Source organism: Ovis canadensis, chromosome 25 (assembly GCF_042477335.2).
Source record: "Ovis canadensis isolate MfBH-ARS-UI-01 breed Bighorn chromosome 25, ARS-UI_OviCan_v2, whole genome shotgun sequence".
Taxonomy (NCBI): Eukaryota; Metazoa; Chordata; class Mammalia; order Artiodactyla; family Bovidae; genus Ovis; species Ovis canadensis.
The window spans coordinates 20,903,882-20,930,906 of record NC_091269.1 but is presented as its reverse complement, the minus strand read 5'-3'; the positions used below and the strand labels follow the sequence as shown (position 1 = coordinate 20,930,906).

At 40.2% G+C, this 27,025-nt stretch overlaps 1 protein-coding gene across 1 annotated transcript in view; it reads left to right on the top strand.

The window, feature by feature from the left end:
- Positions 1-27,025, top strand: part of FMN2 (formin 2) — a 354,330-nt gene that overhangs the window by 257,976 nt on the left and 69,329 nt on the right. Inside the window, exons 12-14 of the mRNA XM_070289497.1 lie at positions 2,147-2,206; positions 2,342-2,462; positions 20,997-21,089. Of these exons, the coding sequence (XP_070145598.1) occupies positions 2,147-2,206; positions 2,342-2,462; positions 20,997-21,089 (274 nt within the window). The remainder of the gene's footprint in view (positions 1-2,146; positions 2,207-2,341; positions 2,463-20,996; positions 21,090-27,025) is intronic.

The window sequence follows — 27,025 nt, the reverse complement described above, 5'->3', positions numbered from 1 at the left end:
AATTTCAGTGAGTGGGGGCTGCTCTCCAGGTGCAGTGCACAAGCTTCTCATTGCAGTGGTCTCTCTTGTTCTGGAGCACGGGCTCTGGGTGTGCAGGCTTCACTAGTTGCAGCTCTCAGGCTCTGGAACATGAGCTCAGCAGTTGTGGCACACGGGCTTAGCCCCACAGCATGTAGAATCTTCCCGAATCGAAAATCCAACTTCTGTCCCCTGCATTGGAAGGTGGATCCTTAACCACTGGATCACCAGGGAAATACTGAATAGTTCTTAACTGATTGTTGGATTGAAACAAGTAATTTTTGCAAATAACATTAAAATATGAGTATAATCAATAAATGTTACTTATAAAAAATGAATATGAAGTAGATTCTTATGGTCATAATTATATATGTATAAGGGATTATTTGCTTTTTGTATTTTTTAATGTATCTTATTCAATCCTCCTATAAGTTAAATTTCATTAATTTAAATAAGGAATGATATGGATAAAAGTAATCAAGAAGAAGTAAGATTTTTTAATAATTTAACTTGCATTCTCACAAGGGCTATGCAAAGTCTATTTGGTTCTTTCTCTATAAAATAAAGATAACTATATCTGTATAGTTTCATAGACTTGCACACATGGAACTGTTACTCAGATCACTCAGAATTACTTAGGCACTTAATAAGTGTTTTGTTAATTGACTGAGGTATTGCTGATCATTTCACTGATTTACAAGTCAGGAAAGACAAAGGAAGTTAGTTGCTTAAATCATTTTACAAGTAATCCTGCTTCTAATAAATGTACTACTTTTGTTATTATAGCTATATATTTCCATGTATTCGATGTATATAGTAAAGTATGTTTTTGTTGCTGCTTAGTTGTTAAGTCATGTCCAGCTCTTTGCAACCCCATGAACAGTAGCCCACCAGGCTCCTCTGACCATGGGATTTCCCAGGCAAGAATCCCGGAGTGGGCTGCCATTTCCTTCTCCAGGGGATTTTCCCCACCCAGGGATTGAACCCATGTTTCCTGCATTGGCAGGTGGATTCTCTTTTGCTGAGCCACCAGGGAAGCTCATAATATGTTCAGGGAGTCTGTGTTGTGTTAGTCACTCACTCGTGTCCAACTCTTTGTGACCCCATGGACTATAGCCCACCAGGCTCCTCTACCCAAGTGATTTCCTAGGCAAGAACACTGGATTGGGTTGCCATTTCCTTCTCCAGGGGATCTTCCCGACCCGGGGATTGAACCTGCATCTCCTGCATTGGCAGGCGGGTTCTTTACCATCTGAGCCACCAGGGAAGCCCATCGGGGAGTCTAATAGATATATTATCATATCCCTTCAGACTTGTTTATAAAGGAATGTTGCTCTTTTTATCAATGAGGGGAAAGTCATGGTTAGATTGAATATTCCAGAAAACAAAGTTTTTATTATAGAGTATGTTTTAAAAAAATGTATTTGATTTCATACATCCCAATTATCTAGTATTTATTTTGAGAATTAAAAAAAAAACATGTATTAATGCCTCTAAATGTGCCAGAAAAGGTGAAAAGCTCTTTGAAGATTGTTAGATATGAAGCAGTTTTTCTTTTTTAGAACTACATACATTGCATTTTTATAGCTGCACAGATACTAATTCTTGAATCTCAGTTGCTGACATAATTTATATTTGCATTTTTAAAGCTCCAGCTTACTTGAGATAATACTTAACCTTTAAATTTTATTAATCTACTTAGTAATAAACCTCAGTCAAGCTTCCTGTTGGAGTGGTCCCTATTGGTTCAGCCATACAGAAATGCTGGTGTCATTTAGTCATTTCTGTTTAGATAGTAGTAATACCTGTAGTTATACCTGTTAATAATAAGAAATAAAATTAATGAATTAATTTTCTGGTTGAGGAAAGTGAAAGCAGGAAGATGTGTACAACTGAGACAACCCTCGAAACAGTTGTGCTTCCACCTGGGGCTCAGGTGGGAACAGAGGCGGGGAGGACAAGACCATCGGGGCCATTTAACTAAAGTAACATGAAACAGAGAACGCCTCCTTTCATCCTAAACATTCTCATCTACATCTGTGGGTTTAATGGGATGAATGTTATTTAATGCCGTATATTTAGTCATTTTTAAAAATGTATTTCTACTCACTTTGGTCTCTCTGCCTAGGACAATAGCAGAAGCCTGTTGTCGTATATCGTGTCATATTATCTTCGCAATTTTGATGAGGTGAGATGATGTTCGCAGAATCACACTTTGTTACTCCCTGTTGTTGAGCGATGTGGTCGTGTTTCATGTTGTTTGTCATTGCTGCTGCTCTTCTGTCCTCATTCATTTAAATATTCTGTGCTTCGTGCTGACCAGGACGCTGGGAAAGAACAGTGTGTGTTTCCACTGCCTGAACCCCAGGACCTCTTTCAGGCCTCGCAGATGAAGTTTGAAGATTTTCAAAAAGACCTCAGAAAACTCAAGAAAGACCTGAGAGGTAACTTACAATGTTAAGGAAACTCAGTTGTTATTTATGCTTCTTTAATGAGAGAATAGATTTTTCAGTGTTTCTAAAGAAAGTAAACATCAATGTAAATAAACATTTTCCTATGTGGCAAAATAAAAATTTTACAAATAATCTTATTTTTTGTTTTTTTAAAAAAGAAATGTGTATTAGAAATATATGTGTATTAAAAATACACATAGATTTCTATGTGTATTAGTGTATTAGATATCTAGTTATTTAATCACATCTTGGTTATTTGAATAGCAGCCTCTTTCATCAGGGACAAATTTTATTGTCTTACTTTCACTTTATGTTCAAGAATATTTGTACGTTTATCATATCTTGTTAAAAGACACATATTTCCTCCCTACCCGTCCTTGGCATACTTGCCTAAGATTTTGTGGCATGTGAACTTTCCTGGGAAGAAAACACTTTTTCATGTATTTGGTAAAAAAAAAAAAAAAGATGCGTGTGTAATGCTTTACTGTTATTGGTCAGTTGCTAAGTCGTGTCTGACTCTTTGTGACTCCATGGACTGCAGCACAGCAGGCTTTCCTGTCCTTTACTGTCTCTCAGAGTTTGCCCACACTCATGTCCGCTGGGGCTTCCCAAGTGGCACTAGTGGTAAGAGCCCACCTGACAACGCAGGAGACAGAGGACATGCAGGCTCTATCCCTGGGCTGGGAAGACCACCTGGAGAAGAGCGTGGCAGTCCACTCCAGTATTCTTGCCTGGAGAACCCCCATGGACAGAGGAGACTGGCTAGATACAGTCCATAGCGTCTCAAAGAGTCAGACACCACTGAAGCAACTTAGCACACAGGCTCGCATGTCCGTTGAGGTGGCAGTGCCATCCAGCCATGTCATCTCTGTCACCCCTTCTCTTACTGCCCTCAGTCTTCCCAGCATCAGGGTCTTCTCCAATGAGTCGGCTCTTCACATCAGGTGCCCAAAGTACTGGAGCTTCAGCTTGAGCATTAGTCCTTCCAGTGAATATTCAGGATTGATTTCCTTAAACTGACTGGTTTAATCTCCTTGGTGTCCAACTGACTCTTAAGAGTCTTCTCTAGTTGAGAAGCATTAGATCATTTTGAAGAGACTTTGAAATTCTTCAGAATGGTAAATTTAAAGTAATGCACAAAAGCAAATAGTTTACAATTTTTATTTTTTGTAAATAAAACTCCTTTCGTCTGTCCTACCTTTACAAATGAGGTACAGTTGGCTTATAATATTATTATTAGTTTCAGGCGTACAACTTAATAATGACAAAGGTCTGTATAGTCAAAGCTATGGTCTTTCCAGTGATCGTGTATGGACGTGAGAGTTGGACCATAAAGAAAGCTGAGTGCCGAAGAGTTGATGTTTTCAAATTGCAGTGGTGGAGAAGACTTTTAAGAGTCTCTTAGGCAGCAAGGAAATCAAACCAGTCAAACCTAAAGGAAATCAACCCTGAATACTCATTGGAAGGACTGATACTGAAGCTCCAATACTTTGGCCACCTGATGTGAAGAGCCAGTTCATTGGAAGAGACCCTGAGGGTGGGAAAGATTGAGGGCAGGAGAAAGGAGTGACAGATGAGATGGTTGGATGGCATCACGGATTCAGTGGACATGAACTTGGGCAAACTCTAGGAGATAGTGAGGGTTGGGGAAGCCTGGCGTACTGCACTGAACAACAACATTTTCATACATTATGCACCAGCGTTATTACAGTATTATATTCCCCATGCTGTACCTTGCATCCCTGTGGCTTACTTATTTTGTAACTGGCAGTTTGTCTCTTCAATCCCTTTCACCTGTTTCACTCACCTGCTTTATCTCCTTTTCATGAAGTTTCTTCATTTAAGGAGTTCAGAATACCACAACTTTCAATTTAAGCCTCTTTCTCACTATTTAAGCAGAGTCAGGGAGGACATTTATGTGAGATTTTCATTGCATGTTATATTGCTAGATGAGAAGAGGCTTATTTACCCCAGGAGCCAAAAAGATGATACAACATTTTAAAGAGATTCTATCCTAGTGATCTATAATCAAATTTATAGAGTTGCTATATTCTGGTCATAGATGATTTTATATAGATTTATAACACCATAGTAACATTATATAGTTTGCTTCAGTTCAGTTCAATCGTTCAGTCATGTCCCACTCTTTGTGACCCCAGGAATCACAGCACACCAGGCCTCCCTGTCCATCACCAACTCCCAAGAGTTCACTCAAATTCATGCCCATCGAGTCAGTGATACCATCCATCCATCACATCCTCTATCCTCGCCTTCTCCTCCTGCCTCCAATCCCTCCAAGCATCAGGGTCTTTTCCAATGAGTCAATGCTTTGCATGAGGTGGCCAAAGTATTGGAGTTTCAGCCTCATAATCAGTCCTTCCAATGAACACCCAGGACTGATCTCCTTTAGAATGGACTGGTTGGATCTCCTTGCAGTCCAAGGGACTCTCAGGAGTCTTCTCCAACACCACAGTTCAAAGGCATCAATTCTTCAGTGCTCAGCTTTCTTCACAGTCCAACTCTCACATCCATACATGACCACTGGAAAAACCATAGCCTTGACTAGACACACCTTTGTTGGCAAGGTAATAGCTCTGCTTTTCAATATGCTATCTCGGTTGGTCATAACTTTCCTTCCAGGGAGTAAGTGTCTTTTAATTTCATGGCTGCTTTCACCATCTGCAATGATTTTGGAGCACAAAAAAATAAAGTCTGACACTATTTCCACTGTTTCCCCATCTATTTCCCATGGAGTGATGGGACCAGATGCCATGATCTTAGTTTTCTGAATGTTGAGCTTTAAGCCAACTTTTTCACTCCCTCTTTCACTTTCATCAAGAGGCTTTTCAGTTCCTCTTCACTTTCTGCCAGAAGGGTCGTGTCATCTGCATATCTGAGGTTATTGAGATTTCTCCAGGCAACCTTGATTCCAGCTTGTGCTTCTTCCAGCCCTGCATTTCTCATGATGTACTCTGCATATAAGTTAAATAAGCAGGGTGACAACATACAGCCTTGCCGTACTCCTTTTCCTATTTGGAACCAGTCTGTTGTTCCATGTCCAGTTCTAACTGTTGCTTCCTGACCTGCATATAGGTTTCTCAAGAGGCAGGTTAGGTGGTCTGGTAATCACATCTCTTTCAGAATCTTCCACAATTTATTGTGATCCACACAGTCAAAGGCTTTGGCATAGTCAATAAAGCAGAAATAGATGTTTTTCTGGAACTCTCTTGCTTTTTCGATGATCCAGGGCATGTTGGCAATTTGATCTCTGGTTCCTCTGCCTTTTCTAAAATCAGCTTGAACATCTGAAAGTTCACGGTTCACATATTGCTGAAGCCTGGCTTGGAGAATTTTGAGCATTACTTTTCTAGCATGTGAGATGAGTCCAATTGTGTGGTAGTTTGAGCATTCTTTGGCATTGCCTTTCTTTGGGATTGGAATGAAAACCTTTTCCAGTCCTGTGGCCACTGCTGAGTTTTCCAAACTTGCTGGCATATTGAGTGCAGCACTTTCACTTCAGGATTTGAAACAGCTCAACTGGAATTCCATCACCTCCACTAGCTTTGTTCGTAGTGACGCTTTCTAAGGCCCACTTGACTTCACATTCCAGGATGTCTGGCTCTAGGTGAGTGACCACACATCGTGATTATCTGGGTCGTGAAGATCTTTTTTGTACAGTTCTGTATTCTTGCCACCTCTTCTTAATATCTTCTGCTTCTGTTAGGTCCATACCATTCTGTCCTTTATTGAGCCCATCTTTGCATGAAATGTTCCCTTGGTATCTCTAATATTCTTGAAGAGATCTCTAGTCTTTCCCATTCTGTTGTTTTCCTCTATTTCTTTGCATTGATCGCTGAAGAAGGCTTTCTTATCTCTCCTTGCTGTTCATTGAAACTCTGCCTTTAGATGCTTATATCTTTCCTTTTCTCCTTTGCTTTTCCCTTCTCTTCTTTTCACAGCTATTTGTAAGGCCTCCTCAGACAGCCATTTTGCTTTTTTGCATTTCTTTCGCATGGGGATGGTCTTGATCCCTGTCTCCTGTACGATGTAATGAACCTCCATCCATAGTTCACCAGGCACTCTATTTATCAGATCTAGGCCCTTAAATCTATTTTTCACTTCCAGTGTATAATAATAACAGATTTGATTTAGGTCCTACCTGAATGGTCTAGTGGTTTTCCTCACTTTCTTCAATTTAAGTCTGAATTTGGCAATAAGGAGTTCATGATCTGAGCCACAGTCAGCTCCCAGTCTTCTTTTTGCTGACTGTATAGAGCTTCTCCATCTTTGGCTGCAAAGAATATAATCAGTTGATTTCAGTGTTGACCATCTGGTGATGTCCATGTGTAGAGTCTTCTCTTGTGTTGTTGGAACAGGGTGTTTGCTATGACCAGTGCGTTCTCTTGGCAAAACTCTATTAGCCTTTGCTCTGCTTCATTCCAAACTCCAAGGCCAAATTTGCTTGTTACCCCAGGTGTTTCTTGACTTCCTACTTTTGCATTCCAGTCCCCTATAATGAAAAGGACATCTGTTTTGGGTGTTAGTTATAAAAGATCTTGTAGGTCTTCATAGAACCATTCAACTTAAGCTTTTTCAGCGTTACTGGTTGGGGCATAGGCTTGGATTACTGTGATATTGAATGGTTTGCCTTAGAAACAAACAGAGATCATTCAGTCGTTTTTAAGATTGCATCCAAGTACTGCATTTCAGACTCTTTGGTTGACCATGATGGCTACTCCATTTCTTCTAAGGGATTCCTGCCCGCAGTAGTAGATATAATGGTCGTCTGAGTAAAATTCACCCATTCCAGTCCATTTTAGTTCACTGATTCCTAGAATGTTGACGTTCACTCTTGCCATCTCCTGTTTGACCACTTCCAATTTGCCTTGATTCACGGACCTGACATTCCAAGTTCCTATGCAATATTGCTCTTTACAGCATTGAATCAATCTTGCTTCTATCACCAGTCCTGTCCACAACTGGGTGTTGTTTTTGCTTTGGTTCCATCCTTTCTTTCTGGAGTTATTTCTCTACTTATCTCCTATAGCATATTGGGCACTTACTGACCTGGGGAGTTCCTCTTTCAGTGTCCTACCTTTTGTCTTTTCATACTGTTCTTGGGGTTCTCAAGGCAAGAATACTGAAGTGGCTTGCCATTCCCTTCTCCAGTGGACCACATTCTGTCAGACCTCTCCACCATGACCCTCCCATCTTGGGCGACCCGATACAGGATGGCTTAGTTGCATTGAGTTAGACTAGGCTGTGGTCCATGTGATCAGATTGGCTAGTTTTCTGTGATTATGGTTTCAGTGTGTCTGCCCTCTGATGCCCTCTCATGCTCTCTCGCAACATCTATCGTCTTACTTGGGCTTCTCTTACCTTGGACATGGGGTATCTCTTCACAGCTGCTCCAGCAAAGCGCAGCTGCTGCTCCTTACCTTGGATGAGGGCTATCTCCTCATGGCTGCCCCTCCTTACCTTGAACATGGGGTAGCTCCTCTCAGCCCTTTTGCACCCACACAGCCACCGCTCCTTTGATGTGGGGTTGCTCCTCTCTGCTGCCTTCCCTGACCTTGGGCGTGTGGTAGCTCATATAGTTTGCTTGCTGGTGCTAGTGCTGCTAAGTCGCTTCAGTCTTGTCCGACTCTGTGCAACCCCATAGACGGCAGCCATCAGGCTCCCCCATCCCTGGGATTCTCCAGGCAAGAACACTGGAGTGAGTTGCCATTTCCTTCTCCTATGCATGAAACTGAAAAGTGAAAGTGAAATTGCTCAGTCATGTCTAACTCTTAGCAACCCCATGGACTGTAGCCTACCAGGCTCCTCCATCCATGGGATTTTCCAGGCAAGAGTACTGGAATGGGGTGCCATTAATATTTATTGTATGCCTGAGGCATGATAGGCCTTTGTAGGTGCCATGAGTACCAAAGATACAAGAATCACTGTCAAGGATTAGTGAAATCCTGCCCCTGAGGTGCTCCCCTGAGAGTGTCAAATATGGGTGCTCATGGATTGATTATACTCTTTGCAGTTGAAGATGGTGAAGCTCTATACAAGCAGCCAAAAAAAAAAAAAAAAAGACCAGGAGCTGATAGTGGCTCAGATCATGAACAGCTTATTGAAAAATTCAGACTTAAATTCAAGAAAGTAGGGAAAACCTCTAGGCCATTCAGGTTTGACCTAAATCACATCCCTTATGATTATACAGTGGAAGTGACAAACAGATTCAAGGGATTAGACCTGACAGACAGAGTGCCTGAAGAACTATTGGACAGAGGTTTCCCCAGTGGTTCAGAGGGTAAAGCGCCTGCCCGCAATGTGGGAGACCCAGGTTCAATCCCTGGGTCGGGAAGTTCCCCTGGAGAAGGAAATGGCAACCCACTCCAGTATTCTTGCCTGGAGAATCCCATGGATGGAAGAGCCTGGTGGGCTACAGTCCATGGGGTCGCAAAGAGTCGGACATGACTGAGCAAGCTCACTTCACTTCGTGACATTTTACCGGAGACAGTGATCAAGACCATTCCCAAGAAAAAGAAGGCTTTCTGAGGAGGCCTTAAAAATAGCCAAGAAAAAAAAAAGAGGCTAAAGGCAAAGGAGAAAAGGAAAGATATACCCATCTGAATACAGTGTTCCAAAGAATAGCAATGAGAGATAAGAAAGCCTTCTTAGTCATCAATGCATAGAAATAGAGGAAAACAATAGAATGGGAAAGACCAGAGATCTCATCAAGAAAATGAGAGATACCAAGGGAATATTTCATGCAAAGATGGGCTCAATGAGGGACAGAAACTGTATGGACCTAACAGAAGTGGAAGATATTAAGAAGAGGTGGGTAGAATACACATAAGAACTATACCAAAAAGGTCTTAATGACCCAGATAACCACGATGGTGTGATCACTCATTTAGAGCCAGACATCTTGGAATGCAAAGCCAAGGAGGCCTGAGGAAGTATCACTACTAACAAAGCTAGTGGAGGTGATGGAATTCCAGTTGAGCTATTTCAAATCGTAAAATATGATGCTGTGAAAGTGCTGCACTCAATATGCCAGCAAATATGGAAAACTTAGCAGTGACCACAGGACTAGAAAAGGCCAGTTTTCATTCCAGTCCCAAAGAAGTACAGTGCTGAAGAATGTTCAAACAGTTGAACTATTGAACTCATTTCACATGTTAGTAAATTAATACTCAAAATTCTCCAAGCCAGGCTTCAACAGTATGTGGACCAAGAACTTCCAGATGTTCAACCTGGATTTAGAAAAGGCAGAGGAACCAGAGATCAAATTGCCAGCATCCATTGGATCATAGAAAAAGCAAGAGAATTTCAGGAAAACATCTACTTCTGCTTTATTGACTATGCTAAAGCCTTTGACCTGTGTGGATCACAACAAACTGGAAAATTCTTAAAACAGATGGGACTATCAGACCACCTTACCTGCCTCCTGAGAAATCTGTATGCAGGTCAAGAAGCAACAGTTAGAACAGACATGGGACAACAGACTTGTTCCAAACTGGGAAAGGAGTATGTCAAGGCTGTATATTGTCACCTTGCTTATTTAACTTACATGCAGAGTACATCATGCGACATGCCAGGCTGGATGAAGCACAAGCTGGAATCAAGATTGCCTGAAGAAATATCAATAACCTCAGATATGCAAATGACACCCCTCTTATGGCAGAAAGAGAAGAGGAACTAAAGAACCTCTTGATAAAGGTGAAAGAGGAGAGTGAAGAAACTGGCTTAAAACTCAAGATTCAAAAAACTAAGATTATGGCATCTGGTCCCATCACTTCATGGCAAATAGATGAGGAAACAATGGAAGCAGTGACAGACTTTATTTTCTTTGGCTCCAGAATCCTCAGATGGTGACTGCAGCCATGAAATTAAAAAACACTTGCTCCTTGGAAGAAAAGCTATGACAAACCTAGACAGCATATTAAAAAGCTGAGACTTTTCTTTGTTGACAAAAGTCTGTCTAGTACTTTTAAGTCAGCAAATCTGGAAATTTCAGCAGTGGCCATGGGACTGGAAAAAGTCAGTTTTCATTCCAATCCCAAAGAAGGGCAATACTAAGAATGTTCAAACTACCCTGCAGTTGCACTCATTTCACATGCTAGCAAGGTTATGCTCAAAATCCTTCAAGCTAGGCTTCAGCAGTACATGAACTGAGAACGTCCAGATGTACAAGCTGGGTTTTGAAGAGGCAGAGGAACCAGAGATCAAATGACCAACATTCGCTGCATCGTGGAGAAAGCAAGGGAGTTCCAGAAAAACATCTACTTCCACTTCATTGACTACACAAAAGCCTTTGTGTATTTCACAGCAAACTGGGAAATTCTTAAAGAGATGGGAATACTAGACCACCTTACCTGTCTTCTGAGAAACCTGTATGTGGGTCAAAGGAGTAACAGTTAGAACAGTACATGGAACAATTGACTGGTTCCACATGGGAAAGGAGTAGGACAGGGTTGCATATTGTCACTCTACTTATTTAACTTATATGCAGAGTATATTATGCGAAATGCCAGGCTGGATGAAGCTCAAGCCTGGATGAAGCACAGGCTGGAATCAAGATTGCCAGGAGCAATATCAGCCACCTCAGATATGCAGATGATACCATTCTAATGGCAGAAAATGAAGAGGAACTATAGAGCTTCTTGATGAGGGTGAAAGAGGGAAGCTGGCTTAAAACTCAACGTTCAAAAAACTAAGATCTTGGCTTCCAGTCCCATCACTTCATGGAAAACTGAAGGGGAAAAAGTGGAAACAGTGCCAGATTCTATTTTGAGGGGCTCCAAAACCACTGTGGATGGTGACTGCAGCCATGAAATTAAAACATAGTTGCTCCTTCACAGCAAACTTTGAGAAATGTAGGAAAACTTTGAGAAACCTAGATAGCATATTGAAAAGCAGAAACATCATTTTGCCAACAAAGGACCATATAGTCAAAGTAATGGTTTTTCCAGTAGTCATGTACAGATGTGAGAGATGGACCATAAAGAAGGCTGAGTGCTGAAGAGCTGATGCTTTCAAATTGTGGTGCTGGAGAAGACTCTTGACTGCTCACAAAATGCAAATCAGAACCACGATGTGATATCACCTCACACTTTTCAGAATGGCTATCATCAAAAAACACAAATAACGAATGTTGGTAAGGATATGGAGAAAAGGGAATGCTTGTGCACTGTCGTTGGGAATGTAAGTTGGTGCAGTCTCTGTGGAAAACACTATGGAAGATTTACAAAAAACTAAAAATAGAACTACCATATGAACCAGCAATTCCACTCCTGGGTATATGTCTTAAAAGAAACACACACACAAATAAAATTTTGAAAAGATACATACATCCCTATATCTATAGCAACATTATTCACAGTTATCAAGATATGGAAGCAACCTAAGTGTCCATCAGCAGATGAATGGATAAAAAAGATGTATACACACACACACACACACACACACACATATACAAACACGTACACAATGGAACACTACTCAGCCATAAAAAGGGATGAAATTTTGCCACTTACAACAACATGGATAGAATTAGAAGGTACTGTGCAGAGTGAAAAAAGATAGACAAATACTGTGTGATATCACTTATACATGGAAACTATAAAATATTGCAAAGTAGTAGATTTAGTAAAAAAAAAAAAAGCAGACTCACAATTATAGGGAACAAACTAGTAGTTAATAGTTGGGTGAGGGAAGGGAAAGGGATGATATAGGGAATGAGGAGTGGCTGGTACAAACTGTCATGTGTAAAATAAACTACAAGGATGTATTTTACAATGCAGAGAATATAGCCAATATTTTAAAATAACTATAAATGGAGTATAACTTTTAAAATTGTTTGTCGCTATACTGTATGCCTGGAACTTACATAATTTGTACATCAATTATACTTCAATAAAGAAAAGGTAGGGGACTTCCTTTTGTGGTCCAGTGATTAAGAATCCACCTGCCAGTGCAGGGGACACAGGTTTGATCGCTGGTCCAGGGAAATCCCACCCACTGAGGAGCAACTAAGGACATGAGCCACAACTACTGAAGGCTGTGTGCCTAGAGCCTGTGCTCTGGGACAAGAGAAGCCACTGAAATGTGAAATCTGTGCACTGCGACGAAGAGCAGCCCCTGCTCGCTGCAACTAGAGAAAGCCCAAGTGCAGCAATGAATACCCAGTGAAGCCAAAATAAAATAGTAAATAAATAAAAATTTTAAAATGAATTTCTGTTTAATAAAAATGAAGAGAAAGAAAAGAAAAGGTAGGGACTTCCTTGGAGATCCAGTGGTTAAAATTCTGGGCTTCCAGTGCAGGGGGCTTAAGTTCTATTCCTGGTCTGGGAACTAAGATCCCACGTGTGCTGGTGTGGTCAAAAATAAATTAATTAAATTTAAAGGAAAAGAAAAGGTAACTTCCCTTGTTGAGTTAGGTTTTGATTCTTCAGAATCTTTTTGAAGAGAGAGTAGATGCTTTAGTTATCTCCTGTCATGTGATCAGAATTGGTGTTTGAAACAAAACTTACTATCCTAAGATTAGCCTCCCTTTTGTGCCAGATGACAGTAAGATGAGGGTGTGAACTGAGAGTCAGGCAGAGGTCAGTATTAAATGAAGGGCTGTCTCAAGATGAGAGATGAATCAGTAGAAAGGCTGGCCTCAGTAGTATTGAGCCCCATCACTGGAAATGTCCCAGTGTGTGCCCTGAGCTTGGAACTGTGCATGCCTGCATGGCACTTAATCTTCATGACTTCATCGTGTCTTTTTATTTTCTTGAGGCTAATTACTTTACAATATTGTAGTGGTTTTGCCATACATTAACATGAATCTGTCACAGGTGTACATGTGTTCCCCATCCTGAATCCCCCTCACACCTCCCTCCCTTTCCCATCCCTCTGGGTCATCCCAGTGCACCAGCCCCAAGCACCCTGTCTCATGCATTGAACCTGGACTGGTGATCCATTTCACATATGATAATATACATGTTTCAATGCCATTCTCCCAAATCATCCCACCCTCACCCTCTCCCAGAGTCCAAAAGACTGTTCTATACATCTGTGTCTCTTTTACTATCTTGCATATAGGGTTATCATTACCACCTTTCTAAATTCCATATATATGTGTTAGTATACTGTATTGGTGTTTTCCTTTCTGGCTTACTTCACTCTGTATAATAGGCTCCAGTTTCATCCACCTCATTAGAACTAATTCAAATGTATTCTTTTTAATGGCTGAGTAATGCTCCATTGTGTATATGTACCGCAGCTTTCTTATCCATTCGTCTGCTGGTGGACATCTAGCTTGCTTACACATGCTTACACGTGTTATAATGCGTTGGTGTCATTCAGTATATTCAAGGTTGAAGCTTAAAGAATCAATACCACTGTCTCTTCCTAAATTCTACAGAGTACAAACTTGTGGAGTTTTCTTATATAAAATTATGCTGTTTACATAGATACTACATATGTCAAATAAGTAATTTAGAATTATTTTAGTTTTGCTTTGGACTGCCCTCACTTAATAGAGTGAATGCATTTAGATGATCTAAGTGACCTCTATGGTATTGCTTATGATAATAAGTGAATGTTGACTTTTCGTGCTTCCTGAAGCCTCATGTGAGATAAAAGCCCACTGCCAACAACGTGCTCTCCCCATGTCGTGTGTCTATGCTGAGACCACCTCCCCACCAGAAAGCAGCTTGGAGGCTTGCTCACACTGCACAGAGGTTCGTGCCTTTGCTGACTCTGAAGTTATGGCCCCTCCTCTCTGAGAACAGATATACCTTGAGTGGTATCACAGGTGGTGACAGAGAGCTGGATGGTCATCTAGCCCTGGTGTGTCACCCACAACATCCACACACATCCTGTGGCCGTTGATCATCAGTGTGAGGTAGAGCAGGGTTAGTGATGGCCAGTAAAGAATACAGTAATAGTATGGAAAATGACAATATGTCTGAGTTTGTCCCTATAAATGTCATTCCCACAATCTGAAGCATTGCCTCAGTGCAATGCTTAGGAGATGAGAGTTCCGTGTTCTTGTTGTGTGTTAGAAGCTGTCCCTCTGGTGGTGGTGGTAATTGTAGCAAACCTGATAATCCTCTTATTGTGTAGCCTGTAGTCTTCTGCATATTTTACCTATGTAAAACCCTTTCATCTTCCCAGCAAAGTAGACACTATTATTAACCACATGTTACAGATGAAGAAACTGAGGCACACAGGGGGTTCATGCCTGGCAAAGACTCACAGCTTGTAAGTAAGCTATAGACCCAGTCTCCAGAACCCATGCTGTTAGCCTCCAGGCCATCCTGCTCTGCTACTGTTGCTGATAAAAGTAAAGATAATAGCAGTAATGGTGGTGGAAACTTACACGGGCCTTAACATGTACCAGGCTCCGTTCTAAGTGCTCTACATGCATTAACTGGCATTCCTTGTAACAACCCCAAGAAGCAGGTTCTATCATTGTGTATTACAGATAAAAAGCCTCAGGCACAGAAAAGCTGACTGTCTTTTTGAAAGTTACAGCTGTTACGTTTTACCTTTTTGTTGCTTTTACCTCTTAAATTTTTGTAGCCTGCGCACTTGATTTGTCCATGGAAGTTCATCACTTGTGTATGGAGAGTGACCAAAAATACTGAGAATTCCTCTCGTTGGAACTCACTGGTCCCACTCACTCCTGGTTCTCCTTATAATATCTGACATTTCCTTCTAAATCTTCTGTCTTCATAGCCTTCCCTTCCTCTGCTTCTTCATTACAGTTGGCATTGCTCAGGTGTTCAACCTTGGCTTGCTCTTCTTCTCACTAGACATGCTTTCTCAAGTGGTCTTATTCAGAGTTTTCCTGTATTGCTCTGATCTGCAGACTTATACACCCAGCCACTTGCTGGCAGCTACACATGGATGTTCCACTGGCATCTTAAAACTCAGTGAGTTCAAAAGCAAATTAATTTTCTTTTCTCTGAAAAATACTCTTCTTCCTGTGTGCTTCATCCCAAAGCCTCCAAAGCTATGAACCCAGTCAGCATCCTTCTTTCTCCTCCCTCCTTCACACAATAATGCACAGTAGAATCACTGTTTTAATCTTTTTTGTGTCTTGTACCTGGAGATTACTTTTCAAAATGACTAGGATGAAAGCCTTGGCACGTAGACTCTGAAAATCCTCCTCAATTAACAAACTGAAGAATAACAATCATATGATCATTTTAATAGATGTAGGAAAAGCTTTTGACAGAATTCAACTTCTGTTTACAATAAGAACTCTCCAAAAAGTATGTATAGAGGGAATATACCTCAACATAACAAAATCTCTGTAGGATAAGCCCACAGCAAACATCATACTCACTGGTAAAAAGCAAGAAGCATTTTCTCTAAGGTCAGGAGCAAGGCAAGGATGTCCATCTTGCCATTTTTATTCACCATAGTTTTGGAGGTCCTAGCCACAGCAATCAGACAAGGAAAAGAAAGAGAAGGAATCCAAATTGGAATGGGAGAAGTAAAACTGTCACTGTTTACAGATGGCATGATACTATATATAAAAATTTCTAAAGACACCGCCATCCCCATGCACCAGCCCCAAGCATGCTGTATCCTGCATCGGACATAGACTGGCGATTCGATTCTTACATGATAGTATATGGATGACGCAGAGAGATGTTATGGGGAGGGAGGTGGGAGGGGGATTCATGTTTGGGAACGCATGTACACCTGTGGTGGATTCATGTCAATGTATGGCAAAATCAATACAGTATTGTAAAGTAAAATAAAGTAAAAATAAAAACTAAAAAAAAAAATAAAGACACCACCAAAAAACTACCAGAACTAATAAATGAATTTAGTAAAGTTAAAGGGTACCGTATTTAATAGCGTAGTCCCCCACATATTAACATGAACCTTCAGGTTGCAGACCTTCAGTGAGGCCAACATTGTTCACATATCCGGTCACATCAGTTAGTTCGTGTGTCTGGCACACGTTGTGACTCAGGTGCATTCTCTACAAGTGATTGTGCTTTTCTGTGCTTTACAGGGTCGTAAAGAGTACAATAGTAGAGTCTCTTTATTTCAAGCTCAGGATGTCTGAACACAAGTGTAAAACAGCAGTAAATAGCCGATTTTGTTAGTTGGGTACATAGACCATCTTTGTTAGACTTACGACCAAATTGGACTTATGAACGTGCTCTCAGAATACAGCTTGTTTGTATATAGGGGGCTTAATGTACACAGAAATCTGCAGCATTTCCATACACTGATAATGATTATGTGAAAGAAAAATTAAGAAAACGATCCATTTACAATTGTATCAAGAAAAATATACCTGGGAATAAATCTAACCAAGGAAGGGAAAGACCTGAAAACTCTAAGATGTTGATGAAGGAAGTTGAGGACAAGTAAATGGAAAGGCATACCATGCCTATGGATTGGAAGAATTAATGTTGCTAAAATGTCCATACTTCCCAAGGTAATCTACATAGTCGCTAACAAAATACCAGTGGAATTTTTCACAAAATTGGAATAAATTCTAAAATTTGTATGGAACCACAAATGATCCCAAGGCCAAAGCAATCTTGAGAAAGGAAAAAGCTGAAGATATCACATTCCCTGACTTCAGGCTACACTACAAAGATACAGTAATCAAAACGTGATTGGTACTGGCAGGAAAAGAGATTCATGTATCACTGGAACAAAACAGAAAGTCCAGAAATAAATTCACACTTACATGGTCAATTAATATATGTCAGAGAAATCAATAATATGTGGTGAGGGAAAGATAGCCACTTCAATAAATGCTTTTGGGGAAACTGGACAGCCACATGCAAAACAATGATACTGGACTATTTTCTTACAACATATTCAGAGGCAAAATGGTAAAAGAGTCAAATGTAAGACCTGAAACCACAAAATACGGACAGGAAAATATAGGCAGTATATTCTTTTTCGTCTTACGTCCTAGGGACATTTTTTTAGATATGTTTCCTCAGGCAAGGGTAAGAAAAGCAAAAATAAATGGGACTATGTCAAACAAAACAACATTTGTACAGCCAAAGAAACCATCAAAATGAAAAGGCAGCCTGCTGTATGGGAGAAGATATTTTGTGAATAATATACTGGATAAAGGCTTAATATTCAAATTATATCAAGAAATCTTAAAACCTAATATTAAAAAGAACAAACAATCCAATTTAAAACTACAGAGGACCTGAACAGTCATTTCTCCAAAGGACAAAAAGATAGCCAAGAAACACATGATAAAGATTCTCAACATCACTAATTATCAGGAAAACAGAAATCAAAACCAATGTGCTATCACCTAACTTCCCTTAGAATGACCATTATCAAAAAGACAAGAAATAACTATTGGTGAGAAGAATGTGGAGCAAAGGGAACCCTCATTCACTGTTGCTGGGCATGTAAATTCAAGGAGCTACTATAGAGAACAGTATGACGATTCCTCAAGAAATTGAAAATAGAAAAATATCATCAGTCCAGTTCAGTTGCTGAGTCATGTCTGACTCTTTGTGACCCCAAGGACTGCAGCACGCAAGGCTTCCCTGTCCATCACCAACTGCTGGAGTTTACTCAAACTCATGTCCATTGAGTCGATGATGCCATCCAACCATCTCATCCTCTGTCCTCCCCTTCTCCTCTCGCCTTCAATCTTTCCCAGCATCAGGGTCTTTCCTAATGAGTTGATTTTTGCATCAGCTGGCCAAAGTATTGGAGTTTCAGCTTCAGCATCAGTACTTACAATGAATATTCAGGACTGATTTCCTTTAGAAGTTAATGATTGGAACTCCTTGTAGTCCAAGGGACTCTCAAGAGTCTTCTCCAACACCACAGTTCAAAAGCATCAATTCTTCAGCACTCAGCTTTCTTTATAGTCCAACTCTCACATCCATACACGACTAGTGGAAAAACCATAGCTTTGACTAGATGGACCTTTGTTGGCAAAGTAATGTCTCTGCTTTTTAATATGCTGTCCAGGTTGGTCATAACTTTTCTTCCAAGGAGCAAGCATCTTTTAATTTCATGGCTGTAGTCACCATCTGCAGTGATTTTGGAGCCCCCCCAAAAATAAAGTCTGTCACTGTTTCCAGTGTTTCCCCATCTATTTGCCATAAAGTGATGGGACCAGATGCCATGATCTTAGTTTTCTGAATGTTGAGTTTTAAAGCCAACTTTTCATTCTCTTCTTTTACTTTTATCAGGAGGCTTTTCAGTTCTTCACTTTCTGGCATAAGGGTGGTGTCATCTGCATATCTGAGGTTATTGATGTTTCTTCCAGCGATCTTGATTCCAATTTGTGCTTCCTCCAGCCCAGGGTTTCTCATGATGTACTCTGCATATAAATTAAATAATCAGGGTGACAATATACAGCCTTTCCCTATTTGGAACCAGTTATGAATTCTAGTTCTGGGTATTTATACCAGTAAAAATGCTAATTGAAAATGATGTATACACCCCTATGTTTGTTGAAGCCTAATTTATAAATAGCCAAGATTTGGAAGCAACCTAAGTATCCACCAATAGATGAATGGATTAAGAAGACATGTTTTACATATACATATGTCTGTATATCTGTTTTATATATATATATACATACATACATACATGCATACATACATATACACACACACACATTTTCACCTTCACGCACAATGGAACGTTATTCAGCCATGGAAAAAGGAAAGATTCCTACTTGGAGCAGCACAAATGGACCTGGAGGGTATTATGCTAAGTGGAATATGTCAGACAAGAAAGACAGTGTCGTATGACTGTGAATTATGTGTGGAATCCCAAAAGCAAAACAAATGATCAAACAAAACAGAAAAGATACATTGATACAGAGAATAAGCTTGTGGTTGCTGGGTTAGCGGTGCAGGGATGGTTGAAAAAGGCAATGTGGATAAGAGGTATAATCTTGTATTTAATATAAAATAAGTAATGGGGTTTAATGTTGAGGTTTAAGCCAACTTTTTCACTCTCCTCTTTCATTTTCATCAAGAGGCTTTTTAGTTCCTCTTCACTTTCTGCCATAAGGGTGGTGCCATCTGCATATCTGAGGTTATCTTGATTCCAGCTTGTGCCTCTTCCAGCTCAGCATTTCTCTTGATGTACTCTGCATATAAGTTAAATAAGCAGAGTGACAATATACAACCTTGACGTACTCCTTTTCCTGTTTGGAACCAGTCTGTTGTTCATGGGAAATAGATGGGGAAACAGTGTCAGACATTATTTTGGGGGGCTCCAAAATCACTGCAGATGGTGACTACAGCCATGAAATTAAAAGACACTTACTCATTGGAAGGAAAGTTATGACCAACCTAGATAGCATATTCAAAAGCAGAGACATTCGAGACAGCAAAATAGTCACAGATGTATAGAACAGGCTTTTGGACCCTGTGGGAGAGGGAAAAGGTGGGATGATTTGGCATTGAAACATGTATAATATCATATATGAAACGAATTGCCAGTCTAGGTTTGATGCATGATACTAGATGCTGGGGGTTGGTACACTGGGACGACCCAGAGGGATGGTACGGGGAGGGAGGAGGGAGGGGGGTTCAGGATGGGGAACATGCGTATACCTGTGGCGGATTCATGTTGATGTATGGCAAAACCAATACAATATTGTAAAGTAATTAACCTCCAATTAAAATAAATACATTTATATTTTTTAAAAACCCATTTAAAACACAAAAAAGGCAGAGACATTACCTTGCCAACAAAGGTCCATCTAGTCAAGGCTATGGTTTTTCCATTGGTCATGTATGGATGTGAGAGTTGGACTGTGAAGAAAGCTGAGCGCCAAAGAATTGATGCTTTTAAACTGTGGTGCTGGAGAAGACTCTTGTGGGTCCCTTGGACTGCAAGGAGATCCAACCAGTCCATCCTAAAGGAGATCAGTCCTGAGTGTTCATTGGAAGGACTGATGCTGAAGCTGAAACTCCAATACTTTGGCCACCTCATGTGGAGAGTTAACTCATTAGAAAAGACCCTGATGCTTGGAGGGATTGGGAGCAGGAGGAGAAGGGGACGACAGAGGATGAGATGGATGGATGGCATCACCGACTCGATGGACATGAGTTTGAGTAGACCCCGGGAGTTGGTGATGGACAGGGAGACCTGGTGTGCTGTGATTCATGGGGTCACAAAGAGTTGGACACGACTGAAAGACTGAACTGAACTGAATGGGGTTTAATATACAGCATGAGGAATATACTCAGTAATACTGTAATAGCTTTGTATGGTCACAGATAGTTACTAGACTCACCATTGCATTCATTCCATAATATATTTAAATGTTGAATCACTGTTGTATACCTGAAACTAACATAATGTTGTACATCAACTATATTTTTATTTCTTTTTATAATCCCCTAAAGTGAAGCCTTGATGCTAGGCTTCTTTTGACAGCATTGGATGCTGACATTTGTCAGTTATCACGGTTAACAGGATTTCCTAAAACAATTTGTAATTCTTTCAATGCACCATTAGCAGTGTGACATTCTGAACACTGTTTCTCTTTAATTTCAGCCTGTGAAGTTGAAGCAGGGAAAGTTTACCAAGTGTCGTCAAAAGAGCACATCCAGCCTTTCAAAGAAAACATGGAACAATTTATTATTCAAGGTAAATTCTGAAAAGATGCTGCACTTCCCTCCCTGCTCAGCAGAAAGGTAGAAGGCATTTTGAAAAATAGGCATTGGTTTAAAAGGGATCATTTTAACATCACAGAAAAATAAATGATGTTGTATCATAAGTCACACAGTTGTGACATACAAGCAATTAGCTAAACATGCTGTTTTGTGGATAATATTCATTATTACTGTTTTTTAATGACAGTAAATACAGTAGTTATTAGTTAAAATGGCATATACTTATAAAGGCATTACAATTTTTATGCTTTTGTAATAGAAAGTTAGATATTCTTTAAAGTTTTATCTACATGTACAAGTTCAGTTCAACTTGGTATTTGCTTTATCAAAACATTGTGCTACAAAACCAAGTACATTGATGATTTTCTGATCTTTAAAACATTATATTCTATTTTTATAGGATGTATAAATACTCCTGGATATTTAACACATTTTCCCCAAGGACCATAAAAGGCTTATAAATATTATATTCTTGATTCTTCCTATATTCCTATGAAATAAGCAGCAGTAGGAAATTTCAAGCAATATTAAAAGAACAAACAGTGTTAATAGGAGAAATCTATTAATCTATTGCTGTTTGAAATCCTTGAAACATGATTATATCAAAGGACTCACTACTCCACACATTTCTGCTTTGGAAATATGGCATATCTTCTGAAAATCAGATCTGTATGAAGCTGGGCTCTGGGAGGCTCCCCTAGTTCAGGAATTCTCCAGAGACTGATGGGGCCTGAGGCTGAAGCCGAGCAGCGCTCTGAAGACTGGCTTCATCTCCTGTCGTTTCACAGGTTGTTCAGGTGCCTGTAATGATGCTAACCCAGGGAATGAGTTATACTGGAATTTGACTAAACATTAAGCACAGCTCTTTTTAAAATGAGACAGGACCATTTAATCATTTATATTAATTGTGATCTTAGAAACAGAAGTTTGGTCCATCATATATCAGAGTGGTTGTCATTTTCATATCCTCAGGGCCTCATAACAGAATAGAAAGTCTGCTCACTGCTTCCTAAATAGTCCTTGACTGAAATCCATGTTCTGTAGTCACATGGTGGAGGATTCCATCAGCTCACTCCACTCTTAATGGTGAAGGAAAGTGAGTCTGGGTTTTTCATCCAGTGGGCCTTTAGGATCAAGAGACTGTAATTTTATGGAATATTCTTTTTTGCTTATGGGTAAAAAGGAGTCCTTAACTCTATAACTCATTAAAAAAGAAGTCAAACAATTCGCTAGATTTCACATCTAAAACATGAATGAGTATGGGATTCATATAGTTGTTCACATTATATGTGATTATATTATATAACAGTCTGAATCTGTATTTTGTAGACCAAGTGCTGAATTTTTCTTTTGACTCCATCTTTTTGAATGAAGAGCAAAATTGTGTTTTTGTGACCCAGATAGAATTTCGAAATTTTGCTTATAAATCATACATGATCAGCCATATCTAATCTTTCAAAATCATGATGATTCCAAGGTTGTGTGAGACCCTCAGAATTTGCCCAGTAGTTCACTTGGGTGAGAGACCATGTCCCTTCAGACTGAATGGATAGGTATCTATTCATGTTTTACTGGTCTTCTGTATTGTATCCCCTTTATTATAAAATTCAGGTGTTAGTAATTCTTCTGCTTCTCCATGACTTCATGGTCAAAGAAACAATGACTCTTGTAAAGATAATACCTTTTTATCCTTATAGGTGTGAAATGCTTCACCTTATTACCATTAGGTTAATCCTCATTGAGTTGGACATGACTGAGCGACTTTCACTTTTACTTTTGGGCTTCCCTAGTGGCTCAGCTGGTAAAGAATCCGCCTGCGATGTGGGCAGACCTGGGTTCGATCCCTGGGTTGGGAAGATCCTCTGGAGAAGGGAATGGCTGCCCACTCCAGTATTCTGGCCTGGAGAATTCCACGGACTATACAGTCCTGCGGGGTCACAGAGTCGGACGTGACTGAGTGACTTTCACTTTCAGTCCTAATTATGTGAATCTTTTCTTCATGTCTGTTCATCAAGCACCTTCAATTAGCCTTTTATTTCTTCTCTGGTTCTCTTCACATGTTCTATGATTTTTAAAAATTTTTGAACAGCTATTTGCCCAAACATTCTTTGGGGTACTGAATCACAGCAGTGAATAAGGAAATGTTTGTGTCTTGGCGGGCATTACATTGTATGTTATCTGGAAGACAGATGATGACAACAGCAAATCCTTAGGAAAAACTTATGTAGATCAAATGTGTCTAAAATGTGGAAGAAAACAAAAGTCTAGCTTTAAACATGATTGCTCATGAGCCTGTGTTCAATGACATATAGTGAAAAAATAAATTTCAAAGTACACTTCTCTAAGAATATGGCCAATTTTGGATCCCATATTTTTTCTAGTTATCAGGACAAAATTCTAAATTTAAATCTAGATACTAAAAATGTGTTCCATTATATATGCCAAATCTTTGTTTATAATTAGGCCTTCTTCAGTAGTAAAACCATTTTCTTACATTAACTTGTGTGCTCAGGTTACTTTACATGGGTATATTCAGCAGCAAAGGCTTTTAAATGTGCTTCATTTTCTAAAGGTAAAGTCTGTCTCAGACAATCCAAGAGCCTATATCCAGTGCTAACCAAACATTTTAATTGCATTAGCTGTCACAGTATAATAGAGACCTCTCTTAACCGTACTCTAAGAGCCTCTGAGTCCATCTGGTCCAATTTTGCATTGATCCACCCCTACTTGCACTCCCCATCTTTCCAGTTCTACTCAAGACAAAACTTCATGGCCTTTACTTAAACACCTCTTTGGGAATATCCCTTACCTCTGCTCTGAAATAGACAGATTTAGAGAGTTGAGTCCTGCTGCCATAAAGCAGCTGTTGATTGTAATGGTGCGAGCAAACTGCCGTCCCTTGGAGAACTGAGAATGTAGCGTGAATAAATAATATTCAGTTATTTATTACACAAATACTGTTCTGAGCACAACCCCACCAGTTTTATATTCCTTGTGACATTTAACCATTCTCTGAGATTGTGTCATTTATTTGTCCCCAAACAGTGTAAGGTCCATTAAGAGAGCATTTTGCTCTGCTTCTTGCTGTGTCCCTACACCTAGAAAAATGCCTGGATTGTAGTATACACCATCCTGCTCACCAGGCAGAAGCCCAAGAACCATCATTAAGCCTATACTCACACCAGGGCAGCGCAACGTTTGTTTCTTGACAGGGTGGCTGTCCTTGCACAGCGCTGACTGCTGTCACCCAAGTCATGCCAGAGACCTGCTGCTGGAGTTCACTTCTCATCAGTACTGTAATATTTCCCTTGCAAAGTTAGTTTTCCCAGCTTCTGAGATTTGTTTCTGTCTTCTCTTGAACCTCCACAATCTTCCTGTTCATTTACCTATTGCTCTAATGATAATCTCACTTCATCAACATTCAAAAAACTAAGATCATGGCATTCAGTTCCATCACTTCATGGCAAATAGATGGGGAAAAAATGGAAAGAGTGACAGCTTTTTTTTTTCCTGAGCTCCAAAATCACAGCAGATGTTGACTGCAGCCGCAAAATTAAAATACGCTTGCTTCTTGGAAAAAAAAAGTTTATGACAAACCTAGACATCCGCCAGACATGGAAAAATGGACTGGTTCCAGATTGGGAAAGGAGTATGTCAAGGCTATTATGTTGTCACCCTGCTTATTTAACTTATATGCAGAATACATCATGTGAAATACTGGGGTGGCTGAAGCAGAAGCTGGAATCAAGATTGCTGGGAGAAATGTCAACATCCAATGTGCAGATGACACCACCCTTATGGCAGAAAGCAAAGAGGAACTGAAGAGCCTATTGATGAAAGTGAAAGAGGAGAGTGAAAAAGCTGGCTTAAAACTCAACATTCAAAAAATGAGGATCATGGCATCTGGTCCCATCACTTCATGGCAAATGGGGAAACAATGGAAACAGTGACAGACTTCATTTTCTTGGGCTTCAAAATCACTGCTGATTTTGACTGCAGCCATGAAATTAAACGATGCTTGGCTATGACAAATGTAGACAACATATTAAAAAGCAGAGACATTACTTTGCCAACAAAGGTCTGTCTAGTCAAAGCTGTAGTTTTTGTAATAGTCATGTATGGATGTGAGAGTTAGACCATTTAAAAAAAAAAAACTGAGCACCAAAGAATTGATGCTTTTGGACTGTGGTGGTGGAGAAGACTCTTGAGAGTCCCTTGGACTGCAAGGAGATCCAACCAGTCAATCCTAAAGGAAATCAGTCCTGAGTATCCATTGGAAGGACTGATGCTTAAGCTGAAGCTCCAATACTTTAGCCACATGATGCAAAGAACTGACTCAGTGGAAACGACCCTGAAGCTGGGAAAGATTGAAGGTGAGAGGAGAAGGGGACGACAGAAGATGAGATGGTTGGATGGCATCACCAACTTGATGGACATGAGTTTGAGTAGGCTCCGGGAGTTGGTGATGGACAGGGAGGCCTGGCATACTGCAGTACATGGGGTTGCAAAGAGTCAGATATGACTGGCTGAACTGAACTGAGACATCATATTAGAAAACTGAGACATCACTTTGCCAACAAAGGTCCCTATAGTCTAAACTATGGTTTTTCCAGTAGTCATGTACAGATGTGAGAGTTGGACCATAATGAAGGCAGAGTAAAGACCATAAAGATCAAGGGCAGGAGGAGAAGGAGGCAACAGAAGATGAGATAGTTGGATGGCATCACCCACTCAATGGACATGAGTTTGAGCAAACTCCAGGAGATAGCAGTTCATGGGTTCACGAACAGTCAGACATGATTTAGCAACTGAACCACAACATACTCTGGCGAAAAAACAAGCTCTGTTATAAAGCTTCTCCCACACCCACCCATCACTGCATCTGCAAACCTGGCTGAGGACCTTGGGCTTTGCCTTGAATTTGGGGGAGCAGAGACTTAAAGATTTAAGCGAGGGTACACCGACAGCCTAGGCACCATCTACGTGGAGCCTGCCCAGACTTGGAGGCAGGAGCCCACTTTGAAGATTGTTTGGTTACACTGTTAGAGAGGCAAGGAGGCCTGTAACAGGTTGTGGGGGGATAGTCACAGTGCTGGAGACAGGATATATTTGAGGGATATTAATAACATAGAACAGAAATCACTTGGGGACCAAATGAACATAAAGGCGATGGATGGTGTCCAGATTTCAGGTTTCAATGGCTGGGTGAGTCACTGAGATAGAGAAGAAATCTTGGAAAAGTTTTGAATGGGTGGTATAATCACCTTAGGTGGACACACAGGTGAATATTCCCAATAAGCAGGTGTCCTGTGTGCAGTAGATGTGGGAGAGGAGCTGAGATGCAGGATTGCACATCACAGGCCAAGTGATTATTTAGTGCATGTGATCACCTAGGAAGATAAGAAAATAGATTCTAGGGTAGAATTCTGGAGGCGAATACAGTTACAGGATGAACAGGAGAATCCCCAACAGGTGTTAGTAGTCAGACAGGTAGAAAGAACATGAGAGAAGCTATTGTAAGGGAAACCAGAGTGAGGGATAGTTCAGAAGAGGGAAATGATAATAGTGGTACATGCTCCTGAATGAAACATTTCTCTTGAATTGGTATAGGCAGAAACCAGTTCTCAGAGGTTTTTACATTGAAGGGAAGTGAGAAAATAGAGTGCAACTCTGCAGTGACTTTAAAAGTCATTGTTGAACAAGTGTAAGTGATACATGAGCATGACTTACTGTATAATTGAAATCACTGCAATTAGCTTTCTCTGATGTATACCAACATATGCGATTATTTTATTTTTGTGCATTGTTAGAAAACTAATTGGTAATCTCCAGATGCTTATGCATCATTTATTTTTTTTAAACTTTATTTATACAGCTTTAAGTACAGTTGATTTCTGATGTTATGTTAGT